General features: G+C 53.4%; 2 protein-coding genes across 5 annotated transcripts in view; both read left to right on the top strand.

Moving 5' to 3' along the window:
* The first annotated feature begins 22 nt into the window (after positions 1 to 22).
* On the top strand, positions 23 to 15,717 carry LOC140698135 (cyclic nucleotide-gated channel beta-1-like). 4 transcript variants are annotated; one of them, XM_072967461.1, is made up of 15 exons: positions 23 to 74; positions 454 to 582; positions 2,210 to 2,305; positions 4,396 to 4,550; positions 6,755 to 6,806; positions 7,104 to 7,176; positions 7,981 to 8,101; positions 8,202 to 8,244; positions 8,439 to 8,475; positions 10,280 to 10,355; positions 10,596 to 10,635; positions 11,042 to 11,207; positions 12,024 to 12,099; positions 13,100 to 13,136; positions 15,179 to 15,717. In XM_072967461.1, the coding sequence occupies exons 4-15, from the start codon at positions 4,404 to 4,406 to the stop codon at positions 15,202 to 15,204; spliced, it is 894 nt and encodes a 297-aa protein (XP_072823562.1). In that variant the 5' UTR covers positions 23 to 74; positions 454 to 582; positions 2,210 to 2,305; positions 4,396 to 4,403; the 3' UTR covers positions 15,205 to 15,717. The 4 variants fall into 4 exon arrangements, with proteins under 4 accessions (XP_072823562.1, XP_072823561.1, XP_072823560.1 ...); XM_072967460.1 differs by lacking the exon at positions 23 to 74 and adding an exon at positions 1,712 to 2,021 and having other exon boundaries at positions 93 to 582; XM_072967459.1 differs by lacking the exon at positions 23 to 74 and having other exon boundaries at positions 93 to 582.
* Positions 15,718 to 16,208: 491 nt separating this feature from the next.
* CNGB1 (cyclic nucleotide gated channel subunit beta 1) overlaps positions 16,209 to 20,774 on the top strand; it is a gene marked incomplete at its 3' end in the record, with an annotated part of 49,000 nt that continues 44,434 nt past the window's right edge. Inside the window, exons 1-3 of the mRNA XM_072968298.1 lie at positions 16,209 to 16,236; positions 18,945 to 19,165; positions 20,100 to 20,458. Of these exons, the coding sequence (XP_072824399.1) occupies positions 16,209 to 16,236; positions 18,945 to 19,165; positions 20,100 to 20,458 (608 nt within the window). The remainder of the gene's footprint in view (positions 16,237 to 18,944; positions 19,166 to 20,099; positions 20,459 to 20,774) is intronic.

The following is a 20,774-nucleotide window of genomic DNA, read 5'->3' as shown; positions in this document are numbered from 1 at the left end:
ACCGCAGGCTCCTAGGGGAAGAGCCTGCTGCTGGAGGGTCCTTGCACTGGCCCCCTCTTTCAGCCTTCCTGAAGGTTGCTGTCTCCCAGGCCTCAGCACATGCTGGGCACGCTGGGAAATATCAGACAGGGGGATGGGGTCCTGGGGGTGGCTATGCCTGGACTCGCCAGGGCAGGCTCTGTGACCTTAGACTAGTTATTGTCTCTCACTGGGCCTCAAAGCTCCCATTTGTGTTAGGCAAGGGCCCTGGGCCCCCATGAGGGGTGTCTATGAGCTGAAAGGGCACTCCCCTCCTTACAAACCTCAGGAAAGAGGGCACTGCCCTACCAACTAGTCCTTGGGTCTCTAGGGGTGGAGATTAGTGGCTGCCAGGATCTGGGGTCAGCATAAGGGGATCAGGGAGAGTGGTGGCCTCAGCAGGACGGGGATTAGCAGGTGATACTCCACCCCCAGCCCTCTGCAGGCCTGCAGCCTCCCTTCTGCCTTCCCCAAAAAGCAAGATCACGAGGGCCTAAGCCCAGCACCCCTAAACCCTGGGCCTGCCAACCACCCTGGCCACAACCATGGAGATGGACCCTCCAGGTGAGGAAACCTTGGGGATACTCTGACTCATTTGCATATATTGGCATATGCTTTGCATACACCTGCCCAAGTGCTGAGCCTGATGGGCCCGGGGACCCCTACTGTGAGGTTCCTGTAGGATTTGGCTCCCTAGTTGCTCATCCTCCAGTGCTGCTTCCAGGTAGGCTTTGCTCCTCCTCCAGTGCTCCATACAGCCCCAGAGCAGCATCCCCAAGTCCCATCCCTTACCGAAAACTTTTCTAGGGTTGACCTCATTTGCCATCCTACCCCAATGTATTTTTAACTTTAAGAGTTTAAAAAATAAAAAAGTTTAAACTCTTTTAAAGTTAAAAATACAAAATACAGAAAATGCATAAATGTATAATGTAACTCATAATTTATAAAGACCTCCCATATATCTACCAGTCAGACCAAGACATAAGTACTACTTTGCAAAACAGTATAGCAGTTTCTTAAAATGTGAAAGATAAATTTACTATATGACCCAGCAATTCTATCCCAAGGAGTCATCCCAAGAGAAATGAAAATGTATGTCCACACAAAGACTTGCATGCAGATGTTCATAGCAGGATTTTATAATAGCCCCAAAATGGAAACAATGTTAGCATCCATTGACTAGTGTAGAGATAAACAGACTGTGGTGTATCTGTGCCATGAAATACTCTTGGGAATCAAAAAAAAGAAAAGAAGTGCAGATACATGCTACAATGTGGATGATCATCAAGAACATTATGCTAAATGAAAGAAACCAGACACAAAAATGCTCCACACTATGCCTACCCCTGCTCCCCTGCACCTCACACAGGTCTCTGCCCTCTGTGTTTCTTTCACGGCGCTCAGCATATTTGCAATATTTCTTTATTTATCGTTAATCTTTTTAATTTCTGAATCCTACATTGTAATGTAAGCTCCGTGAGGACAGGTCCTATGTCTGTCTTTCTCAGTGTGCCAAGGCTGGCACACTGCCCGGCACATAGGAAATGTAGATGATCAAGTCAAATCCCTGCCCCTCTGCTGATCAACACTGCCTGGCCCCCACCCAGGTACTGTCACCTCACCGAGCCCCTTTGCATGCTAGGCCTCTGTCCCTCTCCCCGTCTCCCTGAGAGCTCTGTCTACACCCCTCCAGGGTCAGACCTCAGTTCAGGGGGCCAGCTCCAATGTCAGTCCTTGGATTCTCCCTAAAAGCCTGGCCCTGGGACCACAGTCATTCTGGCAGATCCACAGGAAGGAGCTGCTGAGGCCCTGCCCAAGCTGCAGAGAATTCTGGGACAGAGGGACTCGGCTTGAGTCCCTGCGCTGGGGCTGGAGAGCTGGGTGTGCCTCCTGCCACTGCTGACTGAGAGTTGACAAGCCCCTGCCACCTTGAGGGTCTCCCAGAATCACATGGGGACTCCGGGCTGTTATTCTCCACCAGCAAACCCTGTGGGTTGGCCAAGGTATGTGGGGAACCAGGTCCCCTGGGAGCTCATGGTGTACCAGACTAGGGCCATGTAGGGCTCCTTCCCTGGGGCCCAGATCCCTGCTGGCTCCTGGGGGTTTGCTGCCTGCTCTCTTTGCATCAATCTCCTCTTTTCCACCGCCACCTCCCCACCCTGTTCAGCACCTCCTAATCCTTTGCACACAGCCCTGCTGCCGCCAATTAATCCCTGCTGTGTCTGGGAGGCCAGCTGAGAGAAGCAGGAAGAAGGCAGTTGCTGGCTGGTGGACGGCATCCGAGCAGGTAACTCAGGATGGAGGAAGTGGAGACTCGGTGGGACCCTTGATGGGACCCCCTCCATGCTTTCCTCCTGGCAAGGCATTTAGATTTGGAGAATTGGGCAAGGCTGGAATCCTGAGGCTTCTCTCTCCCCTTGGCGGGGCTCAAACCTTAGTGAACGTCCAAGGCAGCTCGTGAAGTGTGGATTCCAGGTTCTGCAGAAGGTTTAGAGGGGCCTAGGAATCTGCATTTCCCCAGCTCCTCAGAAGCTTATGAAAGGCTGGTGGTCCCAGCACCAGAGTTGCCCTGAGCTACCACTCTCGGGTCCCCCTTCCACCTGAGCCTCCCTCACCAACATGGAGTCAGCAGGGACATGGCAAAAAGATGGGCGGGACCTACAAGTGTCTCTATCCAGGAGAAAATGGCTGGGTCTGGGAGAAGAAGGAAACTTGGGAAAGGGGAATGCTTCCCTAGTCATTTCCAGAAGGTTCAGAAACACATGCAGAATTGCTGCCCGCTGGGAAAGGGCTTGCAGGACTGGCTTGCAGAAGCAGCCAATCCTGGGCAAATGTCAGTGCTCCCGGGGTGGATGTGGGACGCTTGGAGTCTGGCAGACCTGAGCGTAAACTCAGCTTAGCCGCTTACTGGCTGTGTCACTTTGGGCAAGTCAGCTGACTGCTCTGTGCCTCCATTTCCTTAACTGTGAAGCCGTGATGAAAATGCTTATTTTACTGAGGCTGAGTGAGAAGTGGTGAGAATGAGGGTGAGGTGATCACGACATGTGGGGCTGCCTGTGGCTGGCGGGGGCCGGTGGAATCTGCCATTCTAAACATGCAATCTTGGACTCTACCAGCCTTGGAAATCAGTGTCTATACCCCACACCCAGTGAGGAAATGGAAGACCAGAAGTGTCATGTCTGGCTCAAGTTCACCTTTTGGGTCTGAGTCAGAGCCCTGACCCCTTACTCAAAGCTGAAGCTGGGCTGCCAAGGGCAGAGCAGGGACAGAAGTCGGGGCTGTGAGTAGAAGGGCCAGCAGCATGGCCAGGGGCTGCAGGGAGCTGGGGACTGGGGTGGGGATCCTGGCCCCATGCCTGCCCTTTTCAGCCTGGGACCAGGGTCTCTGGCAGAGGAGGGGCAAAGTAGCAGTCTACAAATGCCTTGGCTGCTCACGGCTGAGTAGGGAGCATGCACTGTGCCGGGCGGGGCCTCTGAAGGGCCCTTCGAGGCTGGGAGCTTGCAGATGTTGATCTATGTGGTGCCCTCTGGGTCAGGCCATCCTGCAGGAATATAGTCATAAGGGCAGGGCTGCCCATTCTCTGAAGATAAATAGTGCCAGAAACTGAACCTGTAGAAGGTAGAGCTGGACTATCACAGTAAGCCATGGACGGGGGGCTTAACTATCATTTTATCTTAAAATTGTTCTAAGTCATGAAAATAGGTTAATTTTATCTTATATTAAACAAAAAATATTTCCATTCATATGCTACTCAAAATGTATTTTAAAACAATTTAAATGGGATTATGCTGAACATGATAGTCTATTATTAGCATTTTTTGCTTGACATCCAACATTTATTAAGCTTTCAGGGTGTGCCAGTCACTGTTCTCATCAGTTTACTTTATCCTCACAATAATCTCTGCCAGGTAAGTCCTGTTAACATCCGCATTTTACAGACAAGCAAACAGAGGCATGGAGAGTTTAACTGATCTGCTCACAACTGGAGTTTGGATCGTGTAGATTTTTCCACATGAGTTCAAATAGATCTGCCTTAAAAAAATGGCTCCATAATATTCCACTATTGGATGTATTATAATTTATTTAATATGTGCCCCTCTTACAGATGAACAATTAGATACTACCCAATAACCAGTCTCCTACTGATGGATTATTTAGAGGTTTTTCATCTTTTGCTTTCACACTGGTTGTGACCAACCTCTTTGTACACATATGTCTGTGGGCTTGAGCATTTCTATAAGGTGAACACCTGGAGGTAGAATTGCAAAAACGTTTTTAAAGAAAGAAATAGGAAATATGTAACCCACAAAAGCAGTCCACGAATGATGGGAGGAACTGGGAGGACTCTGGGGAGGCCTAAGGACTCTGCCTCCACAGGTGTCAGAATGTTGAGCTGGGCCCAGAAGGTGCTGCCTCAGCCCCCGGAGGCCCGTCGGAAGACCAAGACAGAGGAGGAGGAGGGAGCAGAACCAGAGCGGGAGCCAGAGACCGAAACAGCCCTTGAAGAGACTGTCCTAGAGGAAGAGTCCCTGGTAAGAGCTGGAGGGTGATGGAGGGCACACTGGCCTTGCTGCTCAGAGAACTCCCAGCTTGGGTCAGCTGCCCCCACGGACTGTCCACAACAGGGAAAGCTGGAGCCAGAAGGAAAAGGAGGTCACCTCATTCCGTAAACGGCCAGATAGTAAATATTTTGGGCTTTGTAAGTCATGCCATCTCTGTTAATTACTCAACTCTGCCACAGTAGTGTGAAAACAGGCTGAGACAATATATAAATGAATCAGCCTAGATGGCTGTGTTCCAGTAAAACTTTGTTTACAAAAACAAGCAATAGGCTGGATTTGGCCCACTGGCCATTGTTTGCCAATCTCTATAGAGTCTAGAGCAGAGCTACTCGAAATAGCCAGTCTATGAACTGTTTGCTGCTAGTCCCTGATGAGATCAGAAGCCCACCAGATATAAGTCTACTATGTAACTAAGCACACTGCTTTAGTTGTTGACATACAACCTACTGTAAACTGCTTAATCATTGTGGACCAGTGACAGTTTGCAGACTGACACTGGTTCATGGACCGCATTTTGCGCAGCCCTGTTCTACAAATTTCTTCCTTGCCAGTTCTGCATCCCATTCATTTAGTAGCTTGATGACACTAATTCAGAAACTCAGACAGATTTGATTTAGCTTCTAATCAATGCCAGGCCTGTGTGCAGTGCTGGGAGCACAGTGATGAGTAAGGCATTGCCCCCTGGGGGTCAGCAGACAATACTTAGCCAGGTCATTCTGCCAGGAGACAAGTGATGAAGGAATGTGATGCGCTCCAAGAACATCCTCAGCTCTACCCTTCTGGGAGGACCATATAAGTGTATAAACTGAGAACTATGAGAGCTCAGAGGAGAGAGCCATCTTCACTCTGGAGACTGAAAGCTGGTGGAGGAGTGCTTCGTAGCCTCAGTGCACGGGGCCAAATTGTAACTGGAGGAGACGAAGACGTGGGGGCCTTCCTGGTGGAGGAAAGGCTATTACTGGGTAGTGCAGGGTGTGTTTAGGAAGCAGTGTGCTATCCAGATGGAGGGTTGCTGTGCATATGTGTTTGCATGTGCACAACGTGTATATGCAGGTACACGTGCCTCGTATTCTTAGTGGTATGTTTGTACATACGTGTGCATTAGCAAATTGCACTGGAACATGTGTTGATTCACAAGTGTGTATACACAGGTACACACATACATGTTTATGTGTGTGTATACACGATTCATGTGCCTGTATTTCCATGTGCATGTGGGGCATGCTAGTGTATATAAGTGTGTGTACACGCCTGTTTCTGAGTCTGTGAATGTATTTGTGTGCGCTCATGTATGCTCATGTCTGCGTATCTGTGCGTGTGTATACATATGGACATAGTGTCTGCATGTTTGTATATATACACATTTTGTTCATCTGTGCATGTATGCTCATCTATGTGTGTATTTGTGTGTTGGTGCACATGTGAAATGATGTGTTCACAAGTACGTTTGTGTGTCAGTGCAAATGTGCATGAGGATGTGTGTACATGCCTATGTTTATGTGACTGAGCACTTATTTTTGTGTCAGCCCATGTATGCATGTGTGTACACACACCTGTCTCACATATCTGTGCACTGTACACACATGTGCTTGTGTGTGTCTGTGAGTGTGTGTAGACGTATGTGACAGTGAGTGTATAAGTGTCAGGGCACACATGTTAGTGTGTCCTTGTGCTTGTGCATGCTTGTCTGTGCATGCACACGTGTGCACTTGTAGACGCAGCTGAGAGGCAGAGGGCAGAGGCTGAACGCCACACAGCTGCTAGAAGGGGATGGAACATTTGGTGCAGGACATGGAGGGCTCTGGTGGGCAGCTGGGTGTGGGGTAGGCTCCTCTCAGCAGCTCTTCTCCTCAGTTGCCCAGAGGCCTCATAGCTCTAAATTTTTTCCCTCTTTTCAGGCCATTTGAGTGAGACAGCTTCCTGGGGGATGTGATAGGCCTGGGGGCACCTTAGGGGGATGTGAGGGCCCGGCTCTGGATGAGGGACCCCTGGAGGAAGGGTGTGTCCCAGGTGGAAGGTGAGGCCACCAGGATTTACAGAGAGGACTGTGACAAGTGTATTGTTTGGTCTTGTGGGGTGAGGGGTGGGGTCAGTTGTGGGTGGGTTGGAGGCTGCGCCTACCTGAACCAGGCTGGTCTCACTGAGGCTTACGGGGTCCCATTTGAACCCTCCAGCCACCTGAGGAGCCCTGTGTCGGGGAGGAAGTGGCTGCTCCAGGCCCTCAGGGTGAGTGCTGGAAGCCCAGGAGGGCAGGGTGGGTGGTGTGGAAGGGCTGTGTTCTCCACTCAGAGCCTGGCTGAGGGCCATGAGCTGGCAGGCCCATTTCACAGATGAAGAAACTGAGGCTCAGAGAAGCTAAAGGTGGGCTCCTGGGGACTTTTTAGCTGAGCTGAGCTGGGACCCCCGGCTTCTGACTCCCTCAGGGTTCTTCCCTCTCCTCTGCCTCCGACTTGACCTCCCCAGTAGGGTAGAAATGGGTCTCTCTGAGGTTCCAGTTCTAAAGTATGAGGAACTCTTTTCCAGAAACCCAGGAGGCTGCCCCTTCTCCACCTACATCCCTCCAGGCCCAAGTCACTGTGGTTCCTGAAGTGAACAGGTACTGCCCCACTGTCCCTTCTCCTCAGGGCCAGCCTCCTACCCAAGCTAGGGAGACATTAAAGGGGTGGGGACGGGCCCTGCTGTCAGATCTGAGTCACTTCCAAGTAAAGACTCAGAACATCTTGGAAACTGGCTGAAGGGAGCCTCAGACAGACGTGGGGGTCTCCTGGGCCAAATGAACCATATAACCAAGAGAAATGGAGTGTGGGGACCAGAGGATTCTCAGTGCTTGGGTGAAACACAGGTCCGGTGTGGCCAGAGCTTCTGATTTTCCCAATGAAGACAGAAATCCAGACTTTTACATGAAATCTCCCAGATAGCTCAAACATTTTAGACCACTGGTGCTTGTCCAAGTGAGCATGTCTGCAGCAGGGCTGGCCTCAGACAGTGAGTCTGGGACCCTCATGTTTAGGCTGACCAGCCTCTGTCACAAGGAAACACCTTATTGGAAACCGTCAACCCTCCCAGAGCACAAGACATGTGCCAAGCACAGGAGGTGCCCCCAGCCCCGGAGCCAGGCTAAGGGGGCAGCAGAATGATAGAATTCAGCTGTTTTTACCAAGCATCTGGTGGAGGTGGGCTTGGAATGGCGTGGGCATGTCTGGCCTCACTAAGGGTTGGTGTCCCCTATTTTCCAGAGGGGGATACAAGGCTCCAGGAGGGAGGGGACATGTCTGTAGTGTCCCAGTGGGGAAATAGAGGTTTGGGGTTCAAATGAAGTTCTTTAGGATGCTGTGAACTGCCACGCTGACCAGGGAGGGGCTGGGGACGTTGAGGGCAGGCCGGTATCTCTGTCTCTCAGTGGTCCCAGCGGCTGGGTGCCAACCTGGCTCAGGAAGGGCCTGGAGAAGGTTGTCCCACAGCCCATCCACAGTGACAGGACTGCCCAGAGCACTGCTGCTGGCTTGGAGGGTGCAGCTCAGGTACTGCTGGGTGGGAGCTGAGATGGGTTGGGTGGGGAAGGGGTGGGAGGTAGTCCGGCGCACCTGACCTCTGCCCATGTCTGTCTGTCTGTCCTGGCAGGCAGGAGCACAGATCCTTGGGCAATGCAGCACTAGGGGCTCAGGTAAGGCCAGGAGGCAGGATGGCTTTACAGGGGTGGGCTCAGGGGCTGTTGGGTTGGGTCCTGCTCCCTGGGGTGTCTGCAGGGCCAGAGTGTCTCACCTGACTGGGCCCGGGTTTGAATCTGTATTTGAGCTGGGCTGACTGGGGAGCTCCAGGCAGGCCCCTTGCTGCTGACCATCCTTCTTTCTTCCCCAGATGGACCCAATGAGGCCCCCAGGGCCCAGGACACCGGGTGAGTCCCTGTCTTGAACGCTGGTTTGGGAGCTCCTAAGCCCCATCTGCAGTGTGTGTGGTGGGCTCAGTGTGCCCAGAGCCCAGATTCCACCACCAACTCAGTGTGTGACCTTGGACATGCCTCTCATCTCTTCTGGACTTCACTTTTCTCAAGTACAAAATGGGGATGATGGGTCCAGTGCTACCCAGAGTTTTTTTGTGCTAATTACTGGGAGATTCCCTTCTGGGGATGGAGAGGAAGCGTGGCCAAACTCCTTAGAGATGGGCTTCATGTAGGTGGGCACCATGTGGAGCCCAGAGGCAGGGCCTGGGTCACAGTGGGAACATTGGGGTGCCAGGTTTGGCTTCATAGTTGGCAACAGCTTTGGACTTCTCAGAGCTGACTGAAGGGGTGGCAGACTGGTTGGGGGGACTGTGGCAAACGGGAGAGCCCATGTCCCTCTCTAGGAAGGGGCCCGCTGATCTCCTCTTGCCTCTGCCCTGCAGGAGAACAGGCCTGGGGTGGCCAGAAGCTCCAATTTTTCAAGAGAAGCTAGAAATTTAGGTTTTTACGTAATCCTTAATTCTCAGATGTTGCCAACATTGGGCCCTCAGATCCACCTGGCCTCCAGGAAGCCCCTCCCTCTTCAGGGAAGCTCCGTGTTCCCAGGGGAACCCATCCTGGGATGGGTTTTCAAAAATACTGTGAGGCCCCCAAATAAACCTGAAGCCTCCAGTTTGCTGTCTGCTAGAAGTCCAGAGTCACACCTTCATCTCCATTCACCCCATTCTTTCATTCCTTCCCTCATCCAGTCCTTAGACTGTCAGATCCTTGAGCTCCAGGATTTTTGTCTTGGTCACTACTGAATCCCTGCTGCCTAGCACAGGGCCTGCCATGGGGAGGGGGCTCAGCACAGAAGGGATGATTGAATGAATGAATGAACATATACAATCACACAGTATTCGTTCATTCATTGCTCCAGCTTGCTCTCTATTTCTTTTGTCCTCTGGAGGCTGCCCAGATCATGGGTCCCCAGGGCCACTCTGCTGACCTGTGGGACCAGTAAAGTTGATTTAGGATGAAGACACCCAGAGGACTTAACAGCTTTCTTTTGGGCCATATCAGAGGGGATGGGTTCCCCTGGGAACATGGGGCTTCCCTGAAGAGGGAGGGGCTTCCTGGAGGCCAGGTGGATCTGGGGGCCCAACGTTTGCCACAGGGCCAGCTGCATAATTCATAGGGCTCAGTGCAAAATGAAAATGCAGGACCCCTTTACCAAAATTACTGAGTTTAAAACAGTGACTCCTGAGCATTAACCAAAAATGGGCCCTGCCCTGTGTGACTGCACTGCTCACATACCCATGAAGCCAGAACTATCTGTCTCAGTCACAGGGAGGCCCCCATGCTGCATTCAGGTCCCCAGGCAGTACCCCTTCTCATCTGCTGCCCAGGAGGCCAAGACTAGGGGATCCAGCCCTGGATCAGAATCTGAGGTTGGCAGAAGTTCCCCTCACCAACGGAGGCCCCCCCCTTTTTTTTTCTCTTTCAGGGACAGTAATTAGGTTTATTTATTTATTTTTTGATGGCGGTAATGGGGATTGAACCCAGGACCTTGTGCATGCTAAGCAGGCACTCTGCCACTGAGCTATACAGTCCCCCCACTGGAGGCCCTTTAAGGGTATCCAGTATAAGGTCCCCACTGTGCAAAATGGGAGCCAAAGGCGAGGAAGGGCTGGTTGAGACCGAGGATCCAACGGGTGGTCAGGACAGAGTGGTTGGCCACTCCCTGAGGCTGCTCTACTGACCACCGGCCCCTCTGCAGGTCCGGGTCCTGGCTGCTCAGGTGGCTTGAGCAGAATGTGGAAAAAGTGCTGCCTCAGCCCCCGAAAATGTCTGAGGTAAGTTGAGGAAAATGGGGAGCAGACAGCTGACCACGTAGGAGGGTTTCTGGGGCCCCAAGAAGGGCCTGCCTATTCCAGAGGCTGTCCCCACCCCTAGGACCCATGGAGGGGATGCTCTTTTCTCGAGAGGGTCCTTGATGGGGAGGTGTGACTGCCAGAGAAGCAGGGGATTCAGGGGCAGATGGGCCAGGGCGTGGCTTTCTTCCTCCGTGACCTCACTTCCTGTTTACGACCCAGGGCTGGAGAGACGAGCCTGTGGATGCTGCCTTGGGTCCAGGTACAGGGAAAGGATCTGGGAAGAGGCTGTCTGGGATGCTCATAGACTGGGCTGGGGGTACAACTGGGGCCTGAGGAATGCTGGGGGAGGACCTTAGCCCTCACCCAGGCTCTGGAGGGGTTCAGGGCTTGCAGGAAGCCGACTGTTGTTGGGCCCTGGAATCCCTGTCCCAGTCCAATCTGGGAAAAGCCAGTAGCCTGAGACAGCCCTGAGAGGTCTTAGATAAGTCCCTTCCCCTCCCGGGACCTCAGCTCCATGTCTGTCTTATGATTGGGGTAGTCGGGGTGGGCCCAAGGGGCTCCCCACTCAGTAGTGTTGGTGCTTGAATCTGGTCCCCCATGCCCTTGAGGGGTTGCATGGAACCCTGCGATGTCATCCTTCGTCTCCTTCCCTCCCTGCTGCTCAGAGCCCCCAGGACCCTCCTTGGGAACCAAGCCCGAGCCTGTGCTGCAGGCCCAGGAGAGCCCCTCCCTGCCTGCTCCCGACCCCCCAGAGCCCAAGGAGGAGCCGACTCCAGACCCCCTGCCCAGCATCCAGACCTCCTCCCTGCCACCCGCCCAGGACTCTGCCAGGTGAGCCCCCCAAATGCCATGCCTCCCACAGGCAGCAGGCTCAGTGCCTGGCCCCAGCCCAACACCCAGCCTTCACCAATTGAGTCTTTTTAAATTATAAAAGTAGCACATGCACCTGGGAGAAAATTCAGAGGTTTCCAGCATCCCCTCCCAGGGCAATCACATCAGCAGTTTCTCCTGCTTTCAAGCGTTTCCTACACACAGACAAGTTCTGAGCACATTTCTCCTTTAAATACACACACCAGGCAGCAGCAAACTATATATACTGTCCCTCATCTCATTTTTTTCACTAAAAAAAATTTGTCTTAGAGGCGGTTTTATGCGTAGTGGTCTGCTCCATTCTTTCACCGACTGCACAGTACTTCATTAAACGGGTGCACCAACTTTTATTTAACCATTTGGCAGACATTAGGTTTGTTTCCACTCTTTTGCTGCAATCAGTAGCCTTGTACAGGCATCACTGCGTTCATGAGCAAGTAAATCAGAGCAAATGGAGTTACTGGGCCAAAAGATACATGCATTTAAAATTGGAATATATACTGCCGAATGCTGCTGCCCTGGCAGTGTGTGAGGGGACTGAGATGCACCTCAGGGGGTGATGTAGAGGGTAGGGGGCCTGAGTTACCACTGGGGTCTGACCAGTAGCCAGAGGCTTGGCCTAGGGAGGCCAGGGAGCAGGACGACTGTTTTCAGGGCTGGAGACCAGGGTTCTGGTCTGCCTTCTGGCTGGCTTGCTGCCTGCCCTGGGAGGGATCTGACACTGGCCTCAGTTTCCCCACAAGCCCTCCCACCTGGCCCACTTTCTCCCACTTGCAGGTTGGTGGCATGGCTCCTGCACAGGCTGGAGATGGCCCTGCCGCAGCCAGTGCTCCATGGGAAGGCTGGGGAGCAGGTGGGTGCTGGACTGGGGAGTGGGGGCCCTGTGTGGTGGTGGGAGGGGTCTTGGGTGCTCAGGCAAGGTGGGATGGTCCCTGGGTGGGGAGGAGGGCACAGAGGAAGAAGGGAGCCTGCAGTGGAGCTCAGCCACCTATCCTGCCTGTCTCACTCACACACCCTGGTCACCGTGGCCACAGGGCTGAGAAGTGCTGGTCCAGCCCTACCAGCCAGGTGGTCACAGTCAGTGGGGGAGGGGCTTCTATGTGGAAAGCAGAGAGGATGCGGGGTGCAGAGGGAGAGCCTCCCAGGAGCACTAAAGAAGGCTTCCTGGTGGAGATGGCCTGCAAGCTGAAACCTGAAGGAGGAGGAAGAAGCGGGTAGTGTAGGAAGGGCCCTTCAGGCAGAGAATTAGCACGTGCAAAGGCCCAGAGACAAGAGAGGCCTGGAATATTCTGAGAAGAGAAGTGAGGCTCACAGAAAGCCAGCGGGTCCTGTGTGCCTTCCTGACAACCTAGGGCTCCCACGTGGGCAGGTGGGGGGAGCAGGGCCTCCCTCTCCAAGAACCTAACACCTGGCTCCTCTCTCTCGGGGACAATTGGACATCTTCACAGAAGTGCTCACTGAGAGGAGGGTCCCTGGGGATGGTGATGGCAGGAGAAGGTGTGCTGGCCGAGAGAGGCCTTCATGCAGATAGAGCTTTGAGACAACTCTCCAGGAAAGGATGGGAGAGGTTTTTCATATGTAGAGAACCAGAGAGAGGGCATTCGAGGCAGGGTCCCAGCCCGGCAGAGAAGCTGAGGTGGGACCCAGCGAGCAGAGACCCTGGTAGGGGAGTGACCAGAGCAGTGGGGGACGTGTGAGGCGGGAGCGGAGAAGCAGGGTGGGATCTTCTGCAGGTTTCCTGGGAGCTGTGAGGAGACCCTCTTGCTCCTGCGTGTGCTAGGAGGGCTGATTGAAGCAGGGAGGCCAGTGAGGAGGCCACAGATGGTTTTTCCCCTTCTTCTCTTCCCATGCAGGAGCCTGACACCCCTGTGATGTGTGACGTGCAGACCAGTAAGTGGCAGTGGCCCCTGGTGTGTGTCTCTGCAGGGCCTGTTTGGTCTGCGCACATGGGCGGTGGGCTGTCCTCGGTCAGGCCTGGACGTGCTCGGTGGAGGTGGGGGGGGGCAGGGGAAGCCAGAGTCTCCGGACCTGGGGCTGGGAGACTCCATGATCTGCAGGCCCCACCTTAGGTCAGCCTGGCTAGGTAGCCAGAGCCCAGCCTAGAGCCAATGATGGCTGGAGGCCCCTCCTGGGGGCCGGGGGTGGGGGATGGGCACACTGGCGGGAACCTGGCCTGCCTTCCCGCTTCTTTCCAGGAAAAATGATTCTGAGATCAAGTTGGTTGACTCCTCTTCCTGCTAGGAACCCCTGGAGAGAGCTCCCCACTGCCCCCTGGCCCAGTGGGTTTGGCTAAGCAGAGTTCCTGGTTGCAGGATGAAAGGAGAGGGATGGGGTCTCCCTGTGGAAACTGAACCCCATAGACTCCAGCTCCCTTAGGCTGGGAGGGCATCCCCTTACCTGTGGCTGGGCTGAGGGGGTGCGTGCTGTCTTACCCCAGCCCTTCACCAGGAGTGGGGCCAGACGGAGGCCTAGAGTGAAGGGCTAGGATCCAAAATCTGCTCTTCCTTCATTTCATGGCCTCAGGAAAGGCATGTGGTATATAGGACATTCACTTGTTCATTTGTCCTTCATTCGTTCACAAATGGTCATGGAGAGCTGCTATGTGCCAGGCCTGTGGTGAACACTGGAGGTGAGCAGAGCAGAGTTCAGGGCCGGTGGGCAGTAACCCTGTTCCATCCTGGACACAGGCCCTGGCCCATGGGCCTCAGGGTGTCCCCAGGGTGGCCAACCCCAGTCCCCACTAGGCCGATGGTGGTCTTTACAAGAAGTCTGGCACAGGGGGTGGCTGCCTGAGGCTGGCCAGCTGTGGAGCATGGGTTTGATGGAGTGGCCATGGGAGGGGATGGTATTTGTATAGTCGTGACAATGTTGTGAGGGGGAGGCCTCAGAGCGGGGTGTGCTCAGTCTCGTGAAACTCATGGCCACCCTGGAGGGCACAGAGCAGGGATGCCCATGACTGTTGGGGAAGGCAGAGAGGCAGAGATGTGCCCAAGGTCACAAAGCAAGTCATCATGAAGCAGGGACTGGAAACCCCTTGGCCTGAGAGCAGTTGGAAAGGTTAGAGGAAAGGAAAACCTTCCAGGCACAGAGACCCCTCCCAGGGGGCGCCGAGAGCTCTGAGGATGGAGCCCCTGGCCCCCCTCACCCTCCTCCCTGCTCCTCTGGAAGGAGGTGGGTCTTAGCCCACTGTAGGCAGGGCCTCCCTGCATGCCCCGAGCACGTGGGACTCAGGAGGGCACTGGGGCCCCCTGGGGGCCGACTCAACCGGGGGTCAGTTTTCTAAGGCTGCCATAGCCAAGGACCATAAACAGGCACCTTCAAACAGCAGAAATGCATCCTCTCATAGTTCAGGAGGGCAAGAGTCCAAAATTGAAGTGTTGGCAGGGTTGATTCCTTCTGGGGCTGTGAGGGAGAAAACGTTCCAGGCCTCTTTCCTGACTTCTGGTGGCTGCTGGCCATCCTCGGTGTCCCTTGGCATCCAGCTGCCCTCCAATCTCTGCTTTTTCCTCTGTGTCTGCCAAACCTCCCTCTCCTGTCTTTTATAAGGACACCAGTCATTGGATTTAGGGCATACCCTAAATCCAGGATGATCTCATCTTGAGATCTTTAGTGACATCTGCAAAGACCCTATTTCCAAATAAGGTCACATTCACAGGTGACAGAGGTTAGAACTTGGAGCGAGAGATATATATATAAAATATATATATATATATATATATATATATATATATATATATATATATATATATATATATTTTTTTTTTTGCGGAGAGGACGCTATTCAGCCCACTATGAGGGTGACGCTGAGGGGCTTAGGGATGAGTGTCCCTCCCCTACTCCCTGCTCCGTCCCCCAGACGCTCCATCCTTTTCATTCACTCCCTTCGCTTGTCCACCCCGCCACCCACCCTTCTGTCTTCTCCTTTGTTTCAGGGGTGGCAGCAGCTGGAGGCCTCTGAAACAAAAGGGAAGGGAGCCTGGGAGAGCGCAGATGGACAAACAGACAGATGGATGGAAGGAAAGAAGGGTGCCCTGAAGAGAAGAACTTCAGGGGAGGGAGAAGAGGGGGTCATCATCCCCCACCTCCTTAAACCCCCTGCTCCACCCCCCCACCCCGATCCCAGGCAGGGCCACGAGGAGCCAGTCCCAGAGACCAAGTTTGGCGCCTTTCCTCCAGAGCAAGAGGAAGGCCAGCCAAGGGCAGCCGTGGGATTTAAGCTAGGCAGCAGGAGGACTTCCCACTGGAAGGCTGAGGGAAAGCCCGTGGAGGACTCTCTTTGAGAGGACGCCTGTGAAGCCTTCAGCATCGTGCCTGGCACAGTCAGCAACCCCACGGGACACAGTTTTTTTTCCAGAAGAGGGTCTCCTTAGGCCTGGTCATGTTCGCCCCCTCAAAGAGTTGGGCACCACTAGTGGACAGCAACAAATGCTTTAATTGACATTAAAAAAAAAAAGTACGTTAGCACATCAAACCTGTGAATGCATGATATTATTGCTTTGGAGAAGGCTAAAGGGCGTATCGAGGTTTGAGAAGTGGGTGGATTATTATGGCCATGTTATTGGGGTTGCTGGAAGGAGGAATTAGCCAGGGGTTTTAAGTTGTCTTTCCTGGGTCCCAGCTAGTCTACAGATGTCTTCGTTTGGGGGTGATTTTAAAAATTAGAATTAGATGTTGACATTTAAACATCAGGTAGCTGTCCATAGAAAAATCTGGCTTCTCTTAAAAACTGGGGCGATAGGGCTATAATGGTCCCGTGAGGGTAATCTAAGCAGCAGCTGCCACCGGAGGGCAGGTGACGCCCTCCATTTCACACGTTTACACCATCTCCCTGGCTACACAGGCCTTAGAGTTTGAGACCCCTCTCAAACTGGGAGCAGTGGGGAGGGCAACAAAGTAGACGGAATAAAGTAAGCATACACCTGGAGAGAATGTGCAGGGAGGGTGGTGGGCACTTCAGCTAATATGGAGCCCAGTGTCCTTGATGCAGAAGGTAAAACTAGAGAAATTGGAGACTGATGTTAGGGGACTAGGCTGTAGGCAATGGGGAGCCATTGAAGGTGGTTGAGCAGAGGAGTGACTTAAAGATTACTCTGAGGCTAAGCAAGAATTGGAGGCAGAGAAAGCAATTGAAGCAAGGATTCTCAAACTTTAGGCCACATCCAGGGGCAGCTATGATGAATGTCCCACCCCCTAGCCTTCCAATTTGAAGAGTGTGGGAGCCTAGTAATCTGCATTTTCAAGAAGCACCCACCTTCCCAGATGATTCTGAAAATGGGGCAGTGGCAGGGACCACACTTTGAGAAATACTCAATTAATGAGAAGTTAGTTTAGTGCTTCAGGGACCAGGTGGGAGAAGATGTGGGTCTGGACCAGGGCAAGGCAGGGGGAACAGGTATCATGACCCACGCCTGCCAGGGAGAATGAGGGCTCTCAGCCGAGGCCTAGGCTTTGCCAGCAATGCAGGGTCTGAGTGGGGACCTTGTCCTTGGGCTCCCTGTCTGCTGGTGTTAGAAATAGCAGCCCCCTTCCCATATGGGGCCGTTGACCAGCTGCTGGAGTCAGAACCCCATTCAGCTGCCCTGAGGGCCATCCTAGGCCTCACAGGATGCTGCACAGGAGGAGATGTGCCTGTGAGGGACTCCAAGGGTCAAGTTTAAGCTCCAGATGGAGCAGCAGTTTCCATGTGAGTTTGAGCACCCATAGTGCTTCGTGTCCCCATCTGTGACATGGGCACCTGGGTAAACCCTGGGAAAGCCTGGAGAGCTGTGAATCAGATGCTTGTGGAGAGGGGTTTGGAGCTCCACGGGCAGGACCTGCCTCAGGATCAGTACCCCATGCCTGCCTTTACTGGCTAGTGACCCCTGGCATCATCCTCTTCTTTGGCTGTAAAATGGGGACAGGTCTGGCACTAAGATGGGAGAAGGAGGTGCTTATAGAGTGCTGACTCACTAATTAGTACCTAAAAAGAAGGGTTACTGAAAAAGAAATTGAAGACATAAGCAAGGATGGCATCAACACTTCAGGGCATCAGACACTGGGCTCGTCCAGTACCCATTATGGAGCGGCTGCCAGTGCCGGGGAAGCACTCACTCCTGGGACATGTTTGTTACCTGGATATCACCAGGGAAACGAGTCAGGGGACCTGGCACTGCCTCCGGCATCCTGTGTGGCCTTGGGCAAGTCACTCAGCCTCTCTGGTCTATAAAATGGGAGAGTACTGTTCTTATCCTGCAGTTTTTGTGAAAATCAATGAGCTCACAGGCCAGGGGATATTCTGTCCCCTGGATGTCAGGCAGCGGCTTGCATCCCTAGGGGCTGCTTCGGGTGGGGATGCCGCACTGTTGCTGGGTGGCAACACAGAATGACACATACATATGATATACAAGTCCCACTGTCAGATTCAAGGCCATAGTTGGAGGATTCTTGCTGGTCAAACCCCAAGGCTGCTTGTAGGGCTGGGGAGCCTGGACCACAGTTCAGAATGCGGGTGTGAGGCTTCCCCGGAGGGCGCACAGATGTCTCCTCTGAGGGGCAGGATCACTTCGCTACCCGGATGCCAGGAGGCAGGAGTGGGGAGTGAGGTGACTCTTGGAAGGCAGATAGCCCTGTACCTGGCACTGGGGAGCACCCTGTAAGAGATGGTGTTAATCTGTGTCTCATTTTGCTCACCTGTAAAATGGGGAATAAAATATATAAGGGGGAAAATTAAAAGGAGGTAACAGTTATTTCCACTTCACAAGTTTGATGTGAGGACTAACTGGGTTAATCCACATAAATCACTTAGCACAGGGCCTGGCACACAGTAAGTGCTCAATAAATGCAGCTGGTGGTGCTGCTGCTGTTATTATTATTGTTCTACACTATGAACAATAACTTCCAAAGTCAAAAGATAGGACTCGAGGCCAGCTTCCAATTAAAGCCGCTGTTCATAATTCATGCCTGGCTTGAGGGCCACCGAGACCCCTGGAGCTTTTGGGGGAACACCTGCCCTCCAAACAATCTCCACCTTTCTCCCCTTTCTCCTGCCTAGGGGTAGGCTAGGCTCCCAGTGAGACCCCCCTGCACTCACTTCTGCCAAGCTTATAGCCCCACAGTGTTTTCACTGCCGGGGACCAGGGTACATGGAGAACTGTTGAAGGTGAGACCACCTCTATGGGAAAGTCGAGTTCCCTCGGAGGCTGGAGCACCTAGTCCAGGAGGAAGTCTTTCCAGACTTCCAGAAGCAGGTTCTGAGACTCTGGGCATGTAGTATGCCAACACCCGGGGGTAGCATCTAGAGAACAGGCAGTGGGCAAGCGCTGTCTGCACCCCTCGGGGCATTCCAGGCCACTGCACCGGGATGTAACAGGGTGGACCTCAAGCCTGGGCCTCTTGGCATCACCTGCAATGCTGTGGTTGGAAGCATTGTTCCTGCTTCTGCGCAAACCTCAAAGAAAGAGGCCCTGGAGGGAAACAAAGACTAACTAATGGAAGCTCTGTCTCAAGAGGGAAAAGAGCGGAGCACTAATGGAAGGAGACAGGGTGAATGATCGTGGTTAGTCCTGGTCTGGTTGTTAATGGTCCTACTAATAATGGTGCCATTTCTGCTGCTTGGCTGAGAGCAGGCACATGGCTGGTGATGGCCATGCCTGCTGTGGGGTCCCTGGGTCTCAGAGGCCCAGGCCCACTTTCCCCAACACCTGTGACTGTCCCCCACAGTCAGCATCCTCCCTGAAGGGCAGGAGGAGCCCGATCTCATCCTAGAGGAGGTTGACCCTCACTGGGAGGAGGACATGCATCAGGAGGGCAGCACCAGCCTGCAGGGCTCAGAGGCAGCTCCAGCTGCTGAAGAGGAGAACGAGGTGGTGGAGCAGATGCCCAGGTGGGAACCAGAGAAGGCCCTGAAAAAAGTGATTGTTTGGGAAGATTACAGGCACATGGTACAGAATCCCAAAGGTATCAGAGGGCATAGAGTGGGAACCACATCTGCCTCCTCCTACCTCTCCCTCCCACCAGACATCCATCCCTCTCCCCATGGGTGCAACAGCTTCCAGGCTCTTCTGTACCTTTCCAGGGCCCGTCTGAGCACATACAAGCATGGATTCCCTTCAGTTTTGCACAAAAGATAGCATATCACATGCACTTCCCTGTCTGCACCTCGCTACGTTCGTTCAACAATATACCTTGAGATTTTTCCACATTTAGTACATGGAAAGCATCCTCATTTTTTACAGCTGCATAGTATTCCATTGTATGGGTGGGGTGTGCCAGAATTCATTTAGCTTGTATGCTATTAATGGCCATTTAGGCTGATTCCAAAATTTTATTATTATAAATAATACTGCCACAAGCATGCTTGTCCACAAGTCCTTGCAAGTGCACATGTGCACATCTGAAGGGAATTGTAAGGTCATCGGGCACAGGAACATGTAATCATGGTACTGATGGCTGAGTCACCCTTCACAGGGACTGAACCCGCTTCATTCACTGATGATCTTGGTGATAGCTGCTCAAGCAGGAGGTCTCAGATCCTTAGGTCCATGACCTACATTGCAAAGATTGGGAAACTGAGGCCCAGGGAGGATCAGGGGCTGACCGAGGGATGGCATCAGAATACTTGGGGACCAGGACCGGCCCCTCATGCAGTGAGGGAGCTTTGTTACTAGAGAGAGGCTGGGGCTGCTCAGGTGGGGCTCCCCAGGTGGGATCTTGGTTGGGAAGTTCAGGTCTGGTTTGGGGGATCACAGGATATCCTACCGAGAGTGGGGGCAGGAGGTGGACCCGGGGTGCTGCTGCAGGTGACCTCACCTCCTGCCTCTGACTCAACTCAGGATGCTGCCTCGGATTCAAGAGGAGAAAGAAGAAGAGGAGGAGGAGGTTCGAGAGGAGAAGGAGGAGGTTCGAGAAGAGGAGGTTCGAGAGGAAGAGGAGGTTCGAGAGGAGAAGGAGGAGGTTCGAGAGGAGAAGGAGGAGGTTCGAGAGCAAAAGGAGGAGGTTCGAGAGGAAGAGGAGGTTCGAGAGGAAGAGGAGGTTCGAGAGCAGAAGGAGGAGGTTCGAGAGCAAAAGGAGGAGGTTCGAGAGGAGAAGGAGGAGGTTCGAGAGGAAGAGGTTCCAGAGGAGAAGGAGGAGGTTCGAGAGGAAGAGGAGGTTCGAGAGGAAGAGGAGGTTCGAGAGGAAGAGGAGGTTCGAGAGGCGGCGGAGGAGGACGAGGAAGAGGAGGAGCAGGAGTCTGAGTAAGAGACTTGCGCCCTGGCTGAGGGGTGGCCCAGGGAGGGGCTACGGTGGGGCTGCTGGGGCTGCCAGGGCTCCTGGGGTGGGGGTGCTTTCTGCTGCTTACAACTCCTCCCTTTGTTCTGTGCTGTGTGCTGTGTGCCGCTGGGCACTGACCAGAGAGGCTGGGGCAGGGGCGCTGGGGGTCCCCCACTGTGCTCATAATGACCTTGGGACTCATGGTACCCAACACATAACAACCACCCCCACACCTCCCACCCCTAAATATACAAACAAATGGAGAATGCAGCCTCCACAAGGTGAGCATTTTTGTCTATT

Source organism: Vicugna pacos, chromosome 9, assembly GCF_048564905.1.
Source record: "Vicugna pacos chromosome 9, VicPac4, whole genome shotgun sequence".
Classification (NCBI taxonomy): Eukaryota; Metazoa; Chordata; class Mammalia; order Artiodactyla; family Camelidae; genus Vicugna; species Vicugna pacos.
Note: the sequence above shows the minus strand (reverse complement) of the source record. Positions and strands in the feature narration are given on the sequence as shown.